The sequence below is a fragment of the Barbus barbus genome (genome assembly GCF_936440315.1).
Source record: "Barbus barbus genome assembly, chromosome: 38".
NCBI lineage: Eukaryota > Metazoa > Chordata > Actinopteri > Cypriniformes > Cyprinidae > Barbus > Barbus barbus.
In genome coordinates, this window is record NC_136716.1 from 13,732,372 (window position 1) to 13,755,243 (window position 22,872).

The 22,872-nt window shown below is 37.2% G+C and overlaps 1 protein-coding gene across 3 annotated transcripts in view; it reads left to right on the forward strand.

Moving 5' to 3' along the window:
* The window catches only part of ablim2 (actin binding LIM protein family, member 2), a 64,147-nt gene that overhangs the window by 5,986 nt on the left and 35,289 nt on the right, over positions 1 to 22,872 (forward strand). For 2 of the 3 annotated variants that reach the window (XR_013783192.1, XM_079398441.1), the window contains exons 1-2: positions 2,620 to 2,861; positions 11,376 to 11,531. Coding sequence is in view for 1 of the 3 variants with exons in the window: in XM_079398441.1 (XP_079254567.1) it covers positions 2,846 to 2,861; positions 11,376 to 11,531 (172 nt within the window). In the remaining 2 variants the exon portion in view is untranslated. Of the gene's footprint in view, positions 1 to 2,619; positions 2,862 to 11,375; positions 11,532 to 22,872 lie in introns of those variants that run through there. The other variant, XR_013783191.1, reaches the window with a different exon arrangement.

Genomic DNA, 22,872 nt, shown 5'->3' on the forward strand with positions numbered 1-22,872 from the left:
AGTAGAAAGACTGAAACATTATTTTCTTGTAAAACGTATTCCAGTAATCTTTGGTTTACAACTTCAAAAAAAAAAAAACATTTTTTAAATGGTTTAATTAGTTGTCTTCGTGGTTTTCCATGAATTTCCATAATCTAATGTACTGTAGTTCTCACCCTCAGCTACATATGATGAGATTTGACACCTGAATACCGCTGCTGTACTGAGTCTCCGGTTATGTGGAGAGAGTAAATGACCTCTGTAAATTATTCATAACTTGAATCTTAAGGGTGTCTGAGTTGGAGCAAGCAGAGTACATCCCCATCCCTGTTTCTCTCTCTCTCTCTCTCTCTCTCTCTGTTATCTCTATCCTTCTGTGGCCCCTATTACTCTCTCCATTAGCTCAGGCAAAGAGGATATAGGATGAAGTTGAAGTAAAAGTGTTGAAGGACTTTTAAATGTAGGTCAAAGTGTAGAGAGTGAAGTTGAGCTATACAGAATGTGTCTCTGTGAGTCTATACGTTGTTTTCTTTTTTTTGGATCCTGATGAAGTCACAATATTCAATTCAAACCAATGTTCAAACACTGCTTGTACTATACACTCTCTCTTACACATATGAATGAACTATACACACACACACTCACAATTTTACATGATATAGTTTTTGTTTTATAATTTTTTCATTAATTACACACATTTTATCGGTTTTATTTTTTTATTACTAAAAATACTTTTAAAAAGATTCTGTTTACCTTAATATATCCGGAGGAGGTCACTTATGTGTAACGCTTATCTTTGTAGATTTGGTTGGGTATCCTAAACTTAAGTGGTTTTGGTGTTTGCCAATTTATCTGCTTCTGGCAATCCTACTGTCTCTATTGATCATGATGTCCAGATGATAAATTGCCTGAAAATATCCTATAATATTTGTAAGCAAATTTGTTTAAGATGATGACATACAGAGAAGAAAACGCCCACAGGGTGTCAAACTTTTAAAATAAATCATCTCGACGGACAGAAAAATGAGCACAGATTAGTCAGGCACATGTTCTCTATCTTTGCAAATCATACAAAGGGAATTATGTAATGTGTTTTCTCTGAAGGCCGAGCTTGGCTCGCTCACTCTATCGCTCCTTTTTTCTGTTTTGCCATCTCTCACTTTAGAACAATGCCTCTTTCATTATTTTTTTCCAAGGATTGCCAGCACAGATTTTCAGCAGTGTCTAAACAATCATTTTTAATGGTGCTGACAGAAACTGAAGCCAAATGCTTATGGCAGCAAATTTAGCACAGTAAAAAAAAATCCGTAATTAATTACTTGTTTTGTTTTCCATTGAACACGGATCTTTAACTTTGTTAAAGTAAATCTCTATGGAGAGGAGAAAAACATTTTGCAGTCAGTTCTAGTGAAGTTTGTACTGTCGTAAGTAAGTGTTGGAATTTGAAATGGCTCCTGCCTTTATTGCAAAAGCCCCTGACAGGTGCTAGCTGCCCGTTCACAAGTTTGATCATTATTCAGGACTTATAGAGGACATGTGAGAGAGTGAGATAGCAATATGACATTGACTCATGCTCCGCGATTAGACATCAAAGAGTGAACTGTGTACAGAGATGGAGCTGGATTGAGGGGTCCTCAGAACTGGAAAAGATTTGATCCCCTCTAACCTGATGAATGCATTAATTAAATTGACCGGGTGTGTGAAAAGTTCTGCGGTTCATAAATGCCTGCTATGACTCTGTTCATATTTCAGAACTTTCATCTGAGCGACTGCATTCAAGTGTGGTCTTGCTAATAGAGCACTGATGATAAAATCTCAGGCGTCCAATCCATCACAATCCAGTCCTTTTCCAAGGAAAGGTGGTTTCAAAATGACAAGGAAAACACAATCGAGTCAATATAAGGCATGATCTCATGTGCAAAGGTATGTAGTAATAAAATAAAGGGTTAGAGTCAGATAGGGCTGAGTGTGGCATTATAGGATAGCAACGGATGCAGTTGGTCTGTTTCATGTTTATTTGGGAGATCCCACATAGTAAAAATTGTCATCATTATTTTGTTTAGCTATAACCTTTTGTATATCCATTTTATATTAAACTTATTATTTATATTTTTCATAGTTTAAACACTTTTTTTTTTACTAATTCACTAATTAAAGTGCTAGAAAAATGGAACAATATTTTTTTGGGTTGTCTCTTCAAGATGAAGTATAAATAATAATAATAATACGCCTAATAATAATCTGAGGAGACAGCCTTTAAATCCTAAAGTACATAGGCCTATCCTAATTTGATTTAATTGTAGGCTATATTATGAATAATGTGAGACTTGCAGCATTTGGAAATTAAATTATGGAATGTATGCTTCATTATATTAAAATATATTTTGATGGCATTCCAGTGTCCTGATACAGAATGATATAAAATAGACCTGATAGATAAGAAACCTGCTGAAACCGTTGAATGGTTGCAGGCAGCATGTTTCTCACGGTGATAACAGGTCGATTCATAGCCTATATTGTTTTTTCCCAACTGGGCTAAATGATAGTCCAGCTGCGAACCTCACACAGAGAAAATACGGTAAACGCCCTCAGATATTTGGGAAGGGGTGTCATGTTTTTGATCGAGAAGCTTCTATTTATAATGGATTGCTGCAATAGCTGGAGTGTGAGGCGGGAATCATATGACCTGCGTTCATTCCTGTAGTATCGCTGTGACGCGCGCTGTATGAAGCGCATTTCTCCGTCGCTCGCGAGAGGAGCTCAGCATTAACATGCACCAGACCGCTGTGCTCCACTGAAATACTGTATATATTTAAACGACAGGCTCATTCTCTTATTTACAGAATAGTCGTGATTACGGGAGACGATGCCTGAAGAAAAAGGTAATGTTGCGCTTTGACGTTCTGTCTGTATTTTTTATTATTTCATGTGGCGGTTCTGTCGCTTTGTAAATGGGATCCTGTCGTTTACATTTTGATTTCATTTTAGTAATGTCGAGGCTTAATAATATATTGTAATGTTATGATATTCAGCCTGTTTATCATCGCTGAATTTTGAGGTTTAAAGATTATGGGATTTGTTTTATGCATGATGCATTTAAGTAAGCATGCATAGCAAATATACAGTCATAAAATATGAGCAGCATTTTTGTTCGATTGAGGTTCTGCAAAGCATTATTATGATGGTTGTCTATTAAAACAATAGCAATCCACCTAGAGAATATGCATGGTTTTGGCAGAAAGACACACTATTGCACTCCAGGAGCTTAGATGCAATCTGGCCTTGTTGGACAGCAGTCTAGATATGTTTTGTGTGTGTGTGTGTGAGAGAGAGAAGGAGACAGGGAAAACATGTAGGGGAGGGGGAACCGATACTGACATGCTGACATGTAGTTATTTTTTGAGTGCCAACTGAAGAGAAATTGATTATTATCAGAGGTTTGCACGTCTAGTACCGTGAGGCTAAAAACCAACGTTTTATTTTGACAGTCGTGTTTAGACACTGCAATGATGCCTAAATAAGAAAGGCAGATAATTGCTTTTTAAATGTGTTCAGTGTGCATTGAGGTTGTTAGCAGGCAAAAAAATGAACATTTCATGTGAATTGGTGTTAAGACTGGTGGTTGATGAGATAAGCTTGGTTGGTTGTCAGTGAATACAATGTGATCCTTTACTCTGCAATTAGTTTTTAAAAACAGAATATTTTTGAACTTTGAAAACAGAAATTGTGCATTATCCAGTGACAGTGCTGGCTTTGTAACTGAGAATAGAAATCGTTTCTTTAAAAAAAGAATTCACCCCAAATTTTAAATCTGCTGAAAATGTACTCACCCAAGATATCGGATATCAGAGTTTTAATTTATCATTTGAACTGATTTGCAGAAATTTTAGCATTACATCACTTGCTCACCAATGGATCCTCTGCAATGAATGGGTGCCGTCAGATTGAGAGTCCAAACAGCTGATAAAAAAATCACAATATTCCATTGATTGACTGGAGTGAAAAGCTGTGTGTTTGTAATAAACAAATCTGTCATTAAGGTGTTTTTAACATGAAACCGTTTCGTCCTTTATCCAAAGTATTGCTTTTTGCACTAAAAAAGTCATCTCATCTGAAGCACTGCTTACAAGCAAAACAGTTCTAAAGTAAAAATATGACACATTTATTAGCTGTTTGAAATCTCATTCTGACAGCAAAACAGTAGATAATCAATAATCAGGCAGTTTTGGCACCCAACACTTTGAGATCACAAGCAATACTCTAAATTGCTTGGAGGGCCTTACTGTCACACTTCCAAACACATCCAAGTCATGATATAACTGTTGGAAGAGTCTCAGCAGCTGCAGAAATACCTTAGTGCTGACAGTAAACAAACTCTCTTTCTGTGCTCTGCCTCTTCTCTAATGCAGGAAAACAGATCTGAAAGAAATATTAAGAAATTAAATACAAATTCTTTGCAAATCTGAGCTGGATTCCTACAACCTGATTCTTGCTCTGCCAAAAAACCTAATGGTGCATTCGAGGTATTTTTTGTTTCACTTGTCCTTGGGAGTACGAAATTGGTATATCAATGAACATAAGTGCACAAATATGGCATTTTGGATGTTTATCTTGCTTTTTCTCTACCACGAGTGAGACTTAGATTAAGTGCTTTAAATCCATTACTGTGGTTCCTGTTGTTGTCCTCCCAGGCAGAAAGCTGCTGAAATGGAGCTACCTCTGGTTGCCTCAAAATGGGCACTCTATGCTCATGAGCGTGTAATTTGCTTTAAAATCCTTTAATCATCCTGCCATGTCAGAGGATCGTCCTCACACACAGCTGCAAGCCTCGTGGACAAATTACTGCTTCAAGTTTCTTATAGAGGGATGTAAGCATCTCTTGGAGTATTTGCTGTGACTTTACCACCAAAATCTTTTAATTTTGCAAGATTTTCCTCACCAGTACACAGTAAGATACTTGTTTTTCCTCAGTCGTCTGAAAATGGTTAAACATTTAACTCTAGAACTAAATGAAAAGGAGTATATACAGCTGCACACTGATGTATGTACTAGCTTGCGGATTTCCAAGTTATACAAAACAATTATAATTTAATAACACTGAATTTAATCTTTAACAAATTTTACAGTGAACATAGTTTTATATTGTACATTATATTGTGATGCCTAAATTCTCTTGTATAATTTAAAATAAATCATTTTATTTTGTAGTCTCTTATTTACAAAAATAGTATAATTTACCAAGTAGTATAACAATTTTATACTATCTGTTTTTATTACGTGACTGCCATAAAATAAACATAATAATCAGGGCCGGGTTTCCCGATAAAGATTGATCTTAGTGCTTAAGAGCGTTTTCTACGAGTCATTTTACAAACGTTCGTTATTGTTTCACGTGCGTTTCCCAAAAATGCACTTAACACAATCGCACACAGCCATGCTTTAAGTGCTACTTAGGAGTCGCTATCCGTTTGTGAATTGCTGAAATGTCCATTTATAGAATGGCTCGTATTTGTAGTACACACTCGTTTATTGAAATGTTAACCTAATCTTGCGTTCCAGACAGCTCAGATAATATAATCTAATATAATAGTGATAAGTATATTAATCTACTATATATAATATTTTTTATATATATATATATATATATATATATATATATATATATATATATATATATATATATATATATATATATGTTACATTAATATTATACTTGTAGATTAATATTATATTATTGTAATATCTGTAGAGACGTTATTTCCGGGTCCAATATATGGCTGGTTTTCGGCATTAACAGATTTTTTTTTTTTTTTTTCAGTCATTTAATTTAAATGTGTATTTCTATTTTTTTTCCATTTTTAATTATTTAATTTATAAATTAATTTAAACAAAAAACGAGTAATAAAGTGTAGGCTACAATAAAGTACAATCAAAAGCTTTAATTATAATCACATTGCACTTGAAGGGGAAGTCGTGGCCTAATGGTTAGAGAGTCGGACTCGTAATCCAAAGGTTGTGGGTTCGAGTCTTGGGCTGGCAGGGATTGTAGGTGGGGGGAGTGAATGTACAGCGCTCTCTCCACCCTCAATACCACGACTGAGGTGCCCTTGAACAAGGCACCGAACCCCCAACTGCTCCCCGGGCGCCGCAGCATAAATGGCTGCCCACTGCTCCGGGTGTGTGTTCAAAGTGTGTGTGTGTGTTCACTGCTGTGTGTGTGCACTTTGGATGGGTTAAATGCAGAGCACGAACTTGGCAGTATGTCACTTCACTTCACTTCACTTGAAGAAAGTTAAAGGTGTAATCTGCCTGATTACTCCAGAGCACTCGTAGATCTACGAAGATTTTCCAGTACTACTTAAGTTATGATGGTTTTGGGATACGGTACGCAAGTCTAAGATGATTCGTGCGATCGTTTTTACGATCAGCTTAAGTTTACGATGCTTTTGGGAAACCGATTGATTCCTAATGATCTCTCATCCCTAATTTATCAAATTAATTATTAATACTGTTATATATGATGATATGGCTGGTTGTGAATGAAATATATTTTTAATTATATAACAATATATTTTCTCTTCATTTCTTGTCTTATTTTTTTCTTTCCATATTTATTTGTCTTGCTCTCTGGAAACTTCTCATTGGCTGTTTCACCTTGCACAGCTGATGAGTGACATTTAATACAGAAGAATCATAAAAATGTGACTGTGACCATTATAGGTCACTTTGAGGTCAAGACGTGACTTAATATGTTTCATGAACTTGTACACGTCAGTGGAAGTGAATGAAGAGATGGCGAGTGCAGGAGATGAAAATATAAACCTCCCCTCGTTGCTTATAGGGAACATCAAACAGCTTCGACATGCACCGTGTGATATTTGAGGAATGGGGCTCTTATATAACTCCTAACTAAGCTGCAGTAATGAATTATGCTGCAGCCCATAAGTAATAGAATGAATGCTCTAGTATTCAAAGGCTTCCTATTATTCAACCATACCCCAAAACCCACAATTGCATTTGCAAAATAAGGCAAATGACGAGTGATTTTTGGCTTGTTGAATGGCAGAGAGATCCTGCAGTGGAAATCTGAGCCTTTCAAATACACAGTCATGTCAGCCATGCGCATGGACCTCAAGCAGAATGCAGTAGGGCATGATGGAATCCCCATGGGTTGACTAGCTGCTCTATTTATGGAGAACCTGCTTAAAGATGGATGACTGGCTGTATGAACGAGCAAGGTGTGTGTGTTTAGCGACATGTGGAACAAGCTCCTCCCTTACGCTGACCTTTAGTTGGTCGTGCTTGCAGAGGTTTTGATGATATAAGATGTGGTCATCTGAAGCATGCAGATGAGTGGATGAAGAGAGCGGGTGCGGCAGTGAAAGGGATCTTACTACTGCAGTAAGGCTTCATGCCTTTATGACTTTAACCGCAGATCTTTGGCTCAGGTTGAAAGGAATCAGAGATTTGGGAAAACTCTCGATTGTTTTTGTAATTCATGAGAACTTGATGATGATCCACCCTCACTTACAAGTTCTTATCAGAGGAGATGTGGTTAGGCATATAAGATTCAATCACTGTTTTCTCTCTTTTATGATGTGGTTTGGAAGCTTTGTGCTTGCTGGAACCACAAACACTTTATACACCCTATTGTATATGGGCTTTTACACTTGACACATTGTGACTTGAAAGCTATAGTAATAGATCACCCTTTGTTTTTTCTGCACAGAAGGTATTTTGCAAAGCGTCTCATTGGTTTTTTTTTTTGTACATAAAATGATCCTCAAAATACTTTTTTGTTCTGCAGAAGAACAAAAATGAATCAACATAATTTAATTCTGGATGAAAATATCTTTATCATTTGAGTTAACAGTCTCAGATGCTGAGAGATACAAAGTGTATGAAAGTTTAATTTGGTAACCTTTTAGACGGTTTATGATTGGCTATGTTTTTGGCGTATCATTTAACCCCTTTTCAAGAATTTATAAACAGTGGGGAAAAAAATTATTTGATCCCCTGCTGATTTTGTACGTTTGCCCACCGACAATGAAATGATCAGTCTATAATTTTAATGGTAGGTTTATTTGAACAGTGAGAGAAAAAAATCCAGAAAAACGCATTTCAAAAAAAGTAAATAAATTGATTTTCATTTTAATGAGTCAAATAAGTATTTGCTCCCCTATCAATCAGCAATATTTCTGGCTCCCAGGTGTCTTTATACAGGTAAGGAGCTGAGATTATCTACAGAAGCAATCAATCAATCAGAGTTTGAATCGGCTTTTATTTCTGTATTTGTAGTTGTATTTGTTTTAGTAATTTTATGTTCTTTTGCCATTTTTTATTATTTTCAATGTTTATGTATGTTCAAGTAATTGAAATAAAATGTATTTCAATTGAAATGAAATTGAAATAATTGAAATAAATATGTATGTAAACTTATTTATTCTGGGATGCACCAAAATGAAAATTCTTGGCCGAAGAAGCCGAAACCGAACAAAATGAAGCACAAATACCAAACACAGTCGTGTTTTCCCCCATCTATTTTGCCATTTTGTTTCACCGCTAAATAAATGTTTTTTACCGTTTAAAGAAAAAATAAACAATTACTAAACAACAGTTTCAAAATATTTATTTAACATTGAACATTTTAACATTTTTGCAAACATTATACCAATAAAGCACAATTTAACTTAACATTAATAGGTTATTAAAATAACAGTTTTTGTCCATTTTTGAGATCCCCTTGCATGTATTTTTTACTCTACAAATAAATGCAGCCTTGCTGAGCAGAACAGAATTCTTTTAAAACATATGGAAATATTATACATCCCAATTTAAACACTGTGTGAATATTATAATAAATGTATCAATAGAGCTGTTGTAATTATAATTGTCATTGTTCTTGTCTTATTTTATCTTACAGAACAACAGTAAAATTATAATACTAACATTTATGAATGGTGATGGAGTTCTTGATTTTTCTCATCTTATTTTGTCTGAAACTCGCAGGAAGACCTCAGTGCTTCTTTTTGTTGACAACAGCAGATATAAATTGATTCTCATTACGAATTTAGGAAGATGTTTTGTAACACGTATCGCATTTAAGAATTCATAAAAATATTACTGAGCAACTGACGGATAACACTGTTTCAGCGCAGTTTTTCTTTTGGGCTTGTGCTTTAAAACATTCCCAGCATGCTGTTTCTGGGATTCAGCAGCACAAGAAGGACCTCTCTTAGGACCTGTAAAAACAAGTTGATGTAGTGGAGGTTCACAGAGCGTACGTGTCAAGTATAAATGAAATGTTGAGCCAATTGGTGGATTAATGGTACAGGTAAAAGGCATTGACATATTATCCAGCCTGTTTCTGTTTTCTCTCATCAGACCATCTCAATGACAATACTAATTCTTTAACTATATTTTTGGTTCAGAGGACTTCATATGATTTATTCAGAGTTTCGAGGAATATCTCAGGAGAGAGCTGAGAAACTGCTGACGTTGCTTAGTCCATTCAGGCTATATTGGATCATGTTAACCAACAGCCAAATTGTTTTTAGCAAACTCACATTTTGGTATGTAGTGCCATGAGCCAACCTATTTCCAGTGATTGAAAGTCCTGTTCTACATGTTTTTCTCTGAAATATGTCACATTACAAGTTAAAATTGGTTGCAAATCGAAATTCAGATTGACTTTAAAGTCTGCATGAAAATAAAATTTACAAGATTTATTTTGTTAGTGCACATTGTTAGTCTTAAAGTGAACAATTAATCCGTGCAAGTTAATCCTCTGAAATTTTTTTTGTCTTTGGTAATCTTTAATTAAATCTGATCATCAGCTATTATGACTTGGCAAATAGGTTGTCTTTTCCCGTGACATGACAAATGCAGTCAAACACACACAAACAAACACACATTCAATGGTTTCTGTAGTTTCCTCCCAAAACACTTCTATCTAATTAGAGTCAAAGGCTCAGTAAATCAGTGTGAGCAAACTGAAGCCAGCAGCTCTTACAAACTTCTCAACAAATGAGGGACAAATACTGGTTTTCGCCTCTGAGAACAAGCAAAAACACATTTCTCTGTAGCCATTTATCCTTTAGACTTCACAAAGTAAACACCTGTTGTGAAAATCCCACTACAGAATGGAACAGGACATCCAACAGAACCAGTTTTGCTACACGCCCTTTTAAAACAAGAGGTTGAAGGTCTTTCTCTAGCTGTGTGTTGGACTGTATTAAAGTGTTTGTTTGAGTTTACATGCCTTTGTAATGGAGTAGGTGTGAATATTGGGTGCCAGACAGGCGCAAACGACAGCTTTAAAATTTACAAAGGAGAGCAGAGTCCAAACGTCATCCATGTCTACAGCAAACTCATCTTTACTGTTCCGGTGGTTATCGGTGAACAATGGTGTGAGAGGGTACAAGGTCATCTAATATTTTAGTATGGATCCCCACTCATGATCTGCAGGGGGAAAAAAACAAGAATGCATTCCCATGACATTAATCCAGTCTCTTTGTTTGATGCCAGTTTTTTTTTTTTTTTTAAAGTGAACCGTAAACTTCCAAATGTCAAATAATTCACGACAAGAATATGATGTAGACAACTTCAGGATTTACATTTTAAAGTAACACATTTACATGCTTAAAAAATAATAAATAAATGGATAAATATACTATAAAGTTAGCTTTTGTTTTTTAGTTTTAATTTTAATATTAGTTTAGGTTTTAGTGACATTTGTCATTTTGTCACATTCGTTTTTTTTATATTTCTGTTTAGCTTTTTTATTTTTGGTAACTTCAACTTATTTCAGTTATTTGTACATTTTTATTAATTTTTTTCAAAGCTTTCCACCTGATTTTATTTTATTTTATTTTTATTCGTTTTAGTTACCAAAGCTACGCTGCTTTTACCCAGAGTTTAAAGATTCATGGCAAATTATTATTGTTTTAAAGTAAACTGTAGACATCTGCAAACATCTGATGACATTCTCAGATGTCAAAATATTTATGACAGCGAGATGATGTAGACAACTCCAGGATTTACTTTTCAAAGTAATATAGTATATTATTGTTACACCTAAAAAAAATAAATTAATAAAAATAATTAACATTTAGATGAATAAAAATAATTAATAGACATATTTTAAAGAATAATAATGAAAAATAATTATATATGTAATGTATTCAAAATAATTACATGTTTTTAATATTGACTATTCAATGTCTAAATTTGCAGTAGCATACTAGCAAACGTTCCCCCCAATTTTCAGATTAATGTGGTCAGGTTAGATTAGTATAGGTCTCTGACTGATTCCCAAACGTTTCTATACCTGTCAGTTGATGCTGTATTTGGGGATATACTTTTCAGCCAAATTTTTTCTCACTGTGTCTCCACAGCATTTCACCAGCAGGCTGTTCACAGTCCCCTGGAGCAGCAGAAGGGACAGCGGCAGAGCGGCCCCGTCCCGTGTCAAAACTGTGGCAAGCCCTGCAAAGGCGAGGTGCTCCGGGTGCAGAACAAACACTTCCACATCAAGTGCTTTGTCTGCAAAGGTAACACGTCAATCACGACACCACTCAATCCATCTATATACTATTATTGTGTGGCAGATGGCTTTTACCCTAAAGCAATCTTGAAAGGCGCTTTGAATGTACAGCTTCTAGAACCTGAACACAAAACAAATGTGATGAAAACTTCAAGGTATTTTGTTGTGCAGCATTACACTGTTTTTACATTAATAAACACTATCATTCTCCATGAACGGGGAGGGTGGAGTGCATATTGTTGTGACAGCGGTCTGCCACAACCATCGAGTAGAGAGGAAATTTATTAAGGTGATGATGTTTCATCTGTTTGCGATCTGATTTCATCAAGAATAGCTCCAATTAAGCCAAACACATGGGCCACTGAATTCTTGTTTTGTCTGTCTGTGTATGTGTGTCTGGTTATGCATAAGCAAGATAATTTCTCCTAGCACCGGCTGTTTTCAGCTTGATGATGTTGTGAATACAGACAGGGGTTGCTAGGTGACCTCAGGGTTGAGACAATGTGATCTTCTTAATAGAGTTTAGCACGTTTATTCTTACCTCACAGCATCAGTCAGTGCGGTTACTGCACGCCATTAGTCAAATTGCAGTTGCTGCTCTTATTTTTTATTTTTTTGATAACCTCCCACCCTTAACTCTTATTGTTTTAAGCAACTGCTTTAAGCTATGCATGCACAAATAATTATGGATTTAATACAGAGTTGTTTTGGCTAGTTTTGTAAAATGGGCTAGTTTTGTAAAACAGAATAGACAGTCAGATGCAATTCACCATTATTTTGTGGATGGGTGTGTATTTAGTAGTGTATACAGTTGAATTTTCCATTTTTAATTGTAACCATTACTGTTGAGTTAAATACTTATACTGCATTTTTTTTTGCTAACAACTTTTTATTAAATTTTCTTCCTGAAACAGCAGTAACAAACAAAAAACAACTGTGCAAATTCAGAACCCACCCCCAACCCACAGTAAAATAATTTTCACATGGATTCCAGAAAAGATGACACAACATCAAACGCTGAATGACACAAACTTATAGTTTCCACACTAGATCCATGCACACAAGAAGTTGAGAGTTCCATTGAGACAATGTCCAACAAACATAGTCCAGGTTCGTCCGTCCATTGTGTGAGGAGGACTCTCAACGGTTGACCAGCATTTTTTTGCTGCTGTGAGAGCAGCTAACAGTAAGCATCTTTGTTGGACGGACAAGGTGAAGTCCCAAAAGTCATTCATGAAAAAATGGTGCGGAGTCAAACATATCTCAGTACCCAACAAATATAACAGATCCTGTGAGAGCTGAGACCAAAAAGATGAGAGACAAGGGCACTCCCAAAAAAAAACAAAAAAAAAAGAAGACGAAAACGTGCCTAAAGATCGTTGCGAACAGAGACTACACTTAGGAGAAGATGACAGAATCATATTCAGAAAAAAACGAAAAAACAAAAAAATCCTTGAGTGTGATTCTTTTGGTCCAGATGTATCTAGGATATGCGACATTACACAATTCGTATCTGTACCCAATACAATTTCAAAATCGGAAAATTTCAAGAGATAGGTTGACAAAACAGAAACAAGTAGGGTCAGGAGTACAAGGGGCATAAACTGAGAGAAATACAATATTCCTATTCTCCACTATTGTTTTTATATGTGTTATTCTACCATCTTTATCACAACCTTTATCTAAAATAGTCATATTTAAAGTCTTCCGCACCAATATTAGGACACCCTTGGTTTTAGTATCCGAAGATGAGTGAGATACCACTTCATAAAACTTATTACACCTGCGTATATCCTCCTCTTTCAAATGGGATTCTTGAACTAACACTATATCAATCTTTCTTCTTCACAAAAAATCCAGAAAACCTGTACGTTTGTGAGGGCCATTTAGCCCATTAATATTACAACTCAGAATATTAAGGTCAGTCATAAGTATCGAATATAATTATTGCATAATAAGACAAAATACAAGTTTGAGAATAAAACCAGTTGAGTCTACCATTAAACCACCCCCCACCCTTCCATTACTATTAAAAATATATATAAATACATTCCCATGAACTATGGCAGATCAAACCAAGAACAAACCTTGATCTGCCAGCACCCTTTAATATGGTCCGTGGCGTCAACAAAAACCTGCACATTACTGTAGTACCAACATTTGGCCCCATAGTCACATATTGACTAGATAGTATCTCTATTTAAAAAAAAAATTATATTAAATAAATATATAAATATAAAAAGGGAGAGAGAGAGAAGGAATACAACTAGAAACATAAATAAAATAACACTATAATCAGTAAGCGATACTGTATGCACAATGAAAGCTTCTAGTAACTATGAATTAAGAAGTGAACATTGAAGTGAACAGTGAAAGAGACAGTCGCCTAACCATTTAGAGCATCTCTTCTCCTATTAGACAGCAAATGTCCAGCTGAAGTTCACTGAGAGTTGGTGGATCAATGGGATCTGAGAAAAACTCTTGCTGGGGAGTGTAGCATTTTAGGTTCACCTTGATTGAGAATGACCTTCAGCGTTGCAGGATAAAGGAGAAAATTCTGGATGCCAGCGTCTCTCATCTCCTTCCTAATTGGCGCAAATGCACTTCTTCTTTTTGCGGTAACCAGAGAAAAATCTGGAAAGAAAGACAGCGTTGCATTAATTCATTATTAATGAATAAAACTTAAAATAAAACAAACAAAAAAACTGCAAAAAGGGGCCAAACGTACGGAGCTCTACTCAAATGCGACTAGGTTCATGAGCACATCACGTGACTCTTATAGTGCATATAAAAAATGTTGTAATGTATTTGAGTTTCATTATTAGTAATTCCAGATTTAAATAAGGAATCTGCATAAAATTATTTCTAAATTAAAGAAGACTTTCATGACTTTCAACTTTCACCCCTTTAGCGTCAGCAGTGGTGAGACAGTGATTTTTATTTTTATTCATCCAAAATGCTTAATAAAAATTACATAATAGGCGTATTGGCGAAAAATGAGATAAGCAAGGAATATCAGTATTTTAGCTTTAATTGCTAAGCCTTTAATTGTTAAAAATTTTCACTTACATTATTAATCATACATGATTTCTTCAACTTCAACAATTACAAATACAGTGCCTCATTGTTTTTTCTTTTATAGGAGTCATTCTAGGAACACTGGTTATGTGGGCGGGTGTTGTTTTACAGGAAGTGTGTTTGAGAGTATGTCTTTCCAGCACTCAGTGTACTGTCACACCACCTTCAACTCATTTGTTATGTAAAACATCAAACAAACCAGATGATATTGCTTCATTCTAAGATGTTTTGGAGCCTTTGTATGGAGGTCCGGAGAAGGACAGAGACACGTGGGGGAATTCACTTATCGTAAAACTGCCTGTATTTGTTTCATGCACACCATGACAACATGGCAACGCTGTTCTGCACAGTGGGGATTTCATTGCTCCATAAAGGCTGGACTGAGCACGCCCAATGCTCGTTCCAAACATGTGAGCTCAAATATATTCAATAAAAATATGCATATCCATAAAACATACATATAACGTGTATATATATATATATATATATATATATATATATATATATATATACATGCAGCTTTTCTCAGCAGGTTTAAGTAAAAGGCAACATATTTTTAATGTATAGCATTATGGACATAAACATACTCTTAGTGGATAGTTTAATGTAAATTGGAGTAATTGTAACTGGAGAGGGATATCTGTTCAAAACATGCTTTAACTCAATATTAATAAAGCATTATATATCAAATATCAACCATTCAAAGATCTTCTGAAATATACATGTTCTGTGTGTGTTTACTCCTGCTAAAATGTGTGACCTACACCCTACTGAAAACACCCTAATACAGCTGCCTTTTGTTTGCCTGAATCCCTTAGTGAATTTTTTATCAACCCACAGATACACAATATCTACACGCACACACCAGAGTAAAGTCTTGAATCTTGATACCTCATCTTGGGAAAACGTTGAAATGATTTGATTCAAATTCTTAGAAAGTGTGTTATTTTTCAGAACCTAAAAAAATTATTGTATTTTTGCCGAGGCAGCCTGTGTCGCTTCTCTCTTCTCTGTCCTGACAGCACTAGAGTTCAACATCTGAAACATGAAGAGCCTCATATTTATAAGTGTGTGTTTGGCAAGTGATATGCTTTCTGTAGGCCTGTACGTATGCTCAATTGTATGCGTACATGCTACTGGCTTTGTAATTCAAAAATATGTTGATTAATGTAATTTTCTGTGCTTTATAGGGATGTTTTTAAATACAGTAATGTAGAAGTCATATTTACAGATGGGCTATGTCATAATATGGACAATAATATGGCTTCTGTTTTATCTTGAATATTCGATTTGTTATCATTTCAGTGTTGTTTTGGTAGTTTTTCAGTGAATCCTCTAAGTACATATTTCCCAGTTAAATTAAATCATGCCAGTTTGATTTAACACACAAAATAAATAGTTTGTCACTCAAGGACAGAGCACAATGTGTTTGTATGCTCAAGGCTATGTCAAGTTTTTCATTTCAAACTGTTTCCCACTGCAACTGAGCAGCCACTGAATGAATGAATGATGCATTTACACTCACCTAAAGGATTATTAGGAACACCATACTAATACTGTGTTTGACCCCCTTTCGCCTTCAGAACTGCCTTAATTCTACGTGGCATTGATTCAACAAGGTGCTGAAAGCATTCTTTAGAAATGTTGGCCCATATTGATAGGATAGCATCTTGCAGTTGATGGAGATTTGTGGGATGCACATCCAGGGCACGAAGCTCCCGTTCCACCACATCCCAAAGATGCTCTATTGGGTTGAGATCTGGTGACTGTGGGGGCCATTTTAGTACAGTGAACTCATTGTCATGTTCAAGAAACCAATTTGAAATGATTCGAGCTTTGTGACATGGTGCATTATCCTGCTGGAAGTAGCCATCAGAGGATGGGTACATGGTGGTCATAAAGGGATGGACATGGTCAGAAACAATGCTCAGGTAGGCCGTGGCATTTAAACGATGCCCAATTGGCACTAAGGGGCCTAAAGTGTGCCAAGAAAACATCCCCCACACCATTACACCACCACCACCAGCCTGCACAGTGGTAACAAGGCATGATGGATCCATGTTCTCATTCTGTTTACGCCAAATTCTGACTCTACCATCTGAATGTCTCAACAGAAATCGAGACTCATCAGACCAGGCAACATTTTTCCAGTCTTCAACCGTCCAATTTTGGTGAGCTCGTGCAAATTGTAGCCTCTTTTTCCTATTTGTAGTGGAGATGAGTGGTACCCGGTGGGGTTTTCTGCTGTTGTAACCCATCCGCCTCAAGGTTGTGCGTGTTGTGGCTTCACAAATGCTTTGCTGTATACCTCGGTTGTAACGAGTGGTTATTTCAGTCAAAGTTGCTCTTCTATCAGCTTGAATCAGTCGGCCCATTCTCCTCTGACCTCTAGCATCAATAAGGCATTTTCGCCCACAGGACTGCCGCATACTGGATGTTTTTCCCTTTTCACACCATTCTTTGTAAACCCTAGAAATGGTTGTGCGTGAAAATCCCAGCAACTGAGCAGATTGTGAAATACTCAGACCGGCCCGTCTGGCACCAACAACCATGCCACACTCAAAATTGCTTAAATCACCTTTCTTTCCCATTCTGACATTCAATTTGGAGTTCAGGAGATTGTCTTGACCAGGACCACACCCCTAAATGCATTGAAGCAACTGCCATGTGATTGGTTGATTAGATAATTGCATTAATGAGAAATTGAACAGGTGTTCCTAATAATCCTTTAGGTGAGTGTATATAGCGCTTTATTGTGTATTGCTGTACACCCAAAGCACTTTACAATCATGTGGGTGCCTTTACTGTCAACCACCACCAGTGCGCAGCATACACTTGGATGATGCGACGGCAGCCACACTACAACGGCGCCAGTGCGCTCACCACACACCAGCTACAGGTGGAGAGGAGAGAGAGTCATAAAGCCAATCAAGTGTATGGGGATTATTAGGAGGCCATGATAGACAAGGGCCAGTAGAGGGAATTTGGCCAGGACACCGGGGTTACACCACTACTCTTTACGAGAAGTGCCATGGGATTTTTAATGACCACAGAGAGTCAGGACCTCGGTTTAACGTCTCATCCGAAAGACGGTGCTTTTTGACAGTCCCCGTCACTATACTGGGGCATTAGGACCCACACAGACCGCAGGGTGAGCACACCTTGCTGGCCTCACTAACACCTCTACCAACAGCAACCTAGTTTTCACCGGAGGTCTCCCATCCAGGTACTGACCAGGCTCAACCCTGCTTAGCTTCAGTGGGCAACCAGTCTTGGGCTGCAGGGTGATATGGCTGTGATGAACTTATATAACAACTCCATAGATCCAGAAGGATTCAGCAGAATTAATAAATGACACACTTTATTCAGTTCCTCTTTTAGTAGCGCTCATCAGGGACATTTAGCAGCAGAGGCTTTCTATTCATAATTTAGCACTTCTAGCTCAACAATGGTGCATTGAAACCATGGATGTTGTGTAATGACAAATATGGATTTCCCCTGTTCTCTGACATTTTTATTGGATTTAGGAACACATTATTCTGTGATCCCATCTGTCACATTGGATTATGATCAGCCGAGATTCACTCAAATATCATTGAATATCTCGGACGCAACTTTTTTTTTCTGCTCATTTACAGATGCTGGCTCTTCTGTAAATAAAACTGAAGTTTACATGGTTGTACCATAGTTTGGGGGTCAGCGTTGTCCACAGAAATGAGCTAAATCTGACAAAACCTCATAAATGATTAATAAATAAATCAAATAATACAAAAAGAATTCCCTTGATGGTTAATGCTGGATTTGGTTTAGTGTATAGTATATGGTCACACTTAAGGTTCTATTCTCATTATTTACAAACTCCTAATTTGCTGCTTAGAGTATGGTCATGCAGAAAATGTGCTTTGTATGTACTAATAAACAGCCAATATGTTAACAATAGGCATGCTAATATGCAACTTTAATAGTGAGAATTGGTCCCTATACTAAAGTGTTACCTAGTGTTTATGTAGCTTTATATAAAACATAAATGATTTAGAAAAGTACATGTGAAATGTGTTTAGTTAAAAACTTTGTAATGTGTAAACCTTATCTATTATTTAATTTTACTGTTATTTATATATATATATATATATGTATATACACACACACACACACACACTACAATTCAAAAGTTAATAATTAGAAAGCCCCAAATCAGCATATAAGAATCATTTTTGAAGGACCATCTGACACTGAAGACTGTAGTAATTGCTGGAAATTCAGCAGTGTATTCACCGGACTAAATGACACTTTAAAATATATTAAAATAGAAAAATATTTCATTTTAAATTGTAATAATATTTCATGATATTACTGTTTATACTTTATTTTTTATCAAATAAATGCCTTTGTGAGCATGAGACGTTTTTCAAAAACAATACATTATAAGTCAGTCCAGTAATTTAAAGCCATTCCATGTTATGTCATTTCACATCAGACAATATGGTAAAAATGGTGTGGGTATTTTGTTTCTGTTTTTGTGATCTCTTTTCAAGGCCTGCAGGAGTGCACATTCTACGTATCACAATAACACTAATACCACTAACCCACTTATATAGTCGTTATACACTCACTGGACCTCAGATGAAGAGATAACATGACGTTTAAAGTGATACAACTGTATTTATAGTAATATGCAATATGGAAAAGGTCCCATAGTGAAAACAACATCACAAAAATACAACAAATACTGTAAAATCCCTTTCTTTTCGTTTCTTTTTCGTTCTTTCATTTAGTTTTGGATCGGTGTTAAAAAAATCTTGATACTGAATTGGTGTTTAATTGTCGTAATAGCTAAAAATGGATAATGAACCATAATTGATCATAATTAAACACATTTCGCTTTGCTCTATTGGATGAGTTTATATATATGTATGTGTGTGCATATATTTTTTGCTGTTGTGTAGGCTATGTATCTATTCAGTGCACTAGTTCTGTCTGGCTAGTAGCCCAGGCCTTTTATGTGCAGTATGTGCTTGTTCAGAGATGTGTTTTCTTATCATATTCCATTTTCTCTGCTGTGTAGACAGTCAGCTTCGTGCAGTTACATGTCCATGCCTTCTCCATTGTACTAGTGCACACTAATTTGCTCTCATGTGTTAGTTATCGATTAATTGCAGGTCATTAGTGACACTCGGCATCATGTAGAACAGAACACTCTGTGCTGTAGTGCAGTGAACACTCAGGACTCTCAAGGTGAATGTCACAGCTGGAGCTTGTGATCCTCTGCCAAATGAAGGTGATGATGCAGGAGTTCTTCTGTTCATCTGGTCATTGATGCGAGGTTCATTGCCAAAGGTGTGTTGATACCTAATATTGTTGTTTTCTGCATCATCTGCTGGATGCAATATTGTGATACTGTTTTTTTATGATGAGGTAGTCTCAACCTCAAAAGTACCGCCCACAGTCCATTGGCAGACTGTCTAATCCAATGTCAGTAGCTGTACTTAATGCCTTTATTGACCTTAAAGAGAGTCACTCTCTTTCTAAGTACTTTGTATTTTGTATTGCTTTGCATTTTATCGTATTTTCTAATTAGTTGTCTGCACCCGACCATTTTGGCCAAAATTAGCCCATAAAATCATATTTGCCTGGAGGTCTATGCAACATTAACAGTAATTTGATTATGCATTACTGTTGAGTTCCTCCTCTTACACCGTGGGCTACGATTTCTAAATTGTCTAGAGTCTAGTGGTCCCAAGTCCGGTGGTCTCAGCACTCTTCAGTCTGGTGGTGCCAAATTCGATGACCCCTTAGTCCTTCCTGGTCTGATGGTCACAATACTCCCTGATCCTGTGGTCCCAGTGCTCTCTAGCCTGGAGGTCCGAAGTCCAGTGGTCTCAGTTCTCCCTAGCTCAGTGGTCACATGTCCGATAGTCTCAGAGCTCCCTAGCCCAGTGGTTCCAAGTGGTCCTGGAGGTCCTTTCCTTGTCATCAACATTTCCAGTAAAAGCTACTGCCATTTTGTGTATCTGGACCACACACACTTCCCCGACTGCCCCAGAGGTAGTACGTCCGCTGCGACATCCCCAGAGCCAGTGGCGTCTGCCCCTGACTTCTCAGAGTTCCCCATTATGGCCAGGAGGACCGTCCCTGATTCCTCAGAGTTCCTCTTCACAGCCAGGAAGGCCATTCCTGACCCCTCAAAGTTTACCCTCATGGCCAGAAGGGCTATCTCTGACTCCTCCGACTACCCCTTTACTGCCAGGTGGACCGTTCCTGAACTTTGAGTTACCTGCTCACTCTATCACGGCTAGGCGTGCCATCGCTGAACTCCTTGTGTTACCTTCCCATTCTATTATGACCACAGAGGCCATCTATGCCTGGTCTGTTACAGCCATGGAGGCTACCCCTGGGTTTGTTTGGTTCCTTGTCTCTGCTCTGTGGTGGTCTTCCACTCTGCCATGGTGCAATACTCTGCCATCTGCTCTGCCATGGACTGCAGATCCCCAGAGGTCTTCTGTTCAACCCTGGAGGTCCCCTGCTCAGTTAACACAGCCTAGGTCTCTTCCTCTTCCCGTAAGCCCTGGTGTTCTCCGGCTCAGTCATGGTGGTCTTCTGTTCTGCTGTGGTCACCATCTCAGCCAGCTTTTGGCTGTGGTGGTCACCTGATCCTGAGTGGTCTTCGCCTCCACCCCTGTTGGTGGTCATCTTATATTATAGATGTGAGGCAATGTGAGTTTTTGCTTTGTTGAAGCTGCTGCTATCTATGTGATCTCATGGAATGTCTCTACAGAGACCTCAATATGACATGTTCAACATTTGTTCTATTTTATTCTAAGGTAGATGTGACATCAGTAGCCTGTCTGCTGGATTGTTGCATAAAGTTTGATCTCATGATGTGAAATTGCAACCCCTCTCATGTAGAGGAATATCAGACCCTCTCCAGGCAGCCAACTCCCCTCAAAGCATGCACTCTAGCGCCATTTTAGATTGCCAGAGAATTCAGTTGGAACTCTAGAGCTAGCTAGTGTTGGCTTAGACAGTGTGTAGAAGGGTTATATTACCCTACATGAATAAAACGCTTCCCTCTGTTGATGTGAGTCCAGCCAATTACATGTCACTGGTGCTAGCTTTCGCAATTCTTTGGCCTTGAGGAAATGGATTTAACCCTGCAGCTTCATTGACTTTTCACTGGCAGCTTCCAAGATTGTTCCAAAAGGTATCCCTTAGATTTAGAGTGCCTCAGGTGAGTAATGTGTAAAGGAATTGCTTTCACCCGCCAATACCTTTTTTACAATCTTGTTTACTTGCTCTTGTTGCATTGCAAAGTTTAGGTTTCAGAGAGTCAGACATGTCGAGAATGGCGATCCAGAGATTTTATTTCGAGTCCAATATTAAGATCCTCAAGTTTCCATGTTGACTTACTCAGATCACCCTCACACTTTTTTCTTGCTTGCACTCCTTCCCTATTCTATAGTCTGCTTATCTTCCTCCACCATAATTTTCCACGTTCCATTTCTCCTAGCCCAACCTATAACCTTCAGTCATCATATGGCAGGTGTAACAGTCTTGGGAAAGTGTGTGTTCTTGGCAAACCCAAAGTGTTCATTCCCTAGGTGCTGATGGGGTGTCCATCTGGAGCACTTAACTCCAGGGAAGGCTGTTCCTAGAATTGTTCTGGTATTTGCTGTTTTGGATGAAAACATCCTCTAGATTTCAAAATGATAACTAACATTATAACTTGCACACTTTCAGTTGAGTGAAGACCGCTCATGTGTGAGATCATTCCATGCTGCTCTTATTCAGGTGTTGTTTTCTATCTGCAACTAAGCTAAATATACCAGACAGGGTGAAAGACACACCCTGTGGTGCCCAGTGTTGAGGACTTCTTATCATTGCAGGGTTTGGGTTACATTCTTCAGTACTTGATGGGCAAAAGTATGCTTAGAGCAGTAGTTTTCAAACTGGGGTCCAGGGGCAAGGCTGCAATGGGATGCTGAGGGGTCCACAAAAACTTTTACTGAAAAAGTCAATGAATGAAGATAATAAATGTTTAATGTAATAATTTAGCAGGCATTTGATATTATAACATCATTCTCCTTTCTAAACATTGGTAATAAATCATGTAATCAATCACAACTATTTTACTCTATTGACAGCCCAATTAGTAACTGGAAAAAAATCTTTTTTTAGGAATTTCTATGCAAACGAGAGTAAAAGATGTCAACTGTCATCTTAATATGAAGAAAATATTCTACAGTATATATAATATTTTAATAGATAATAAT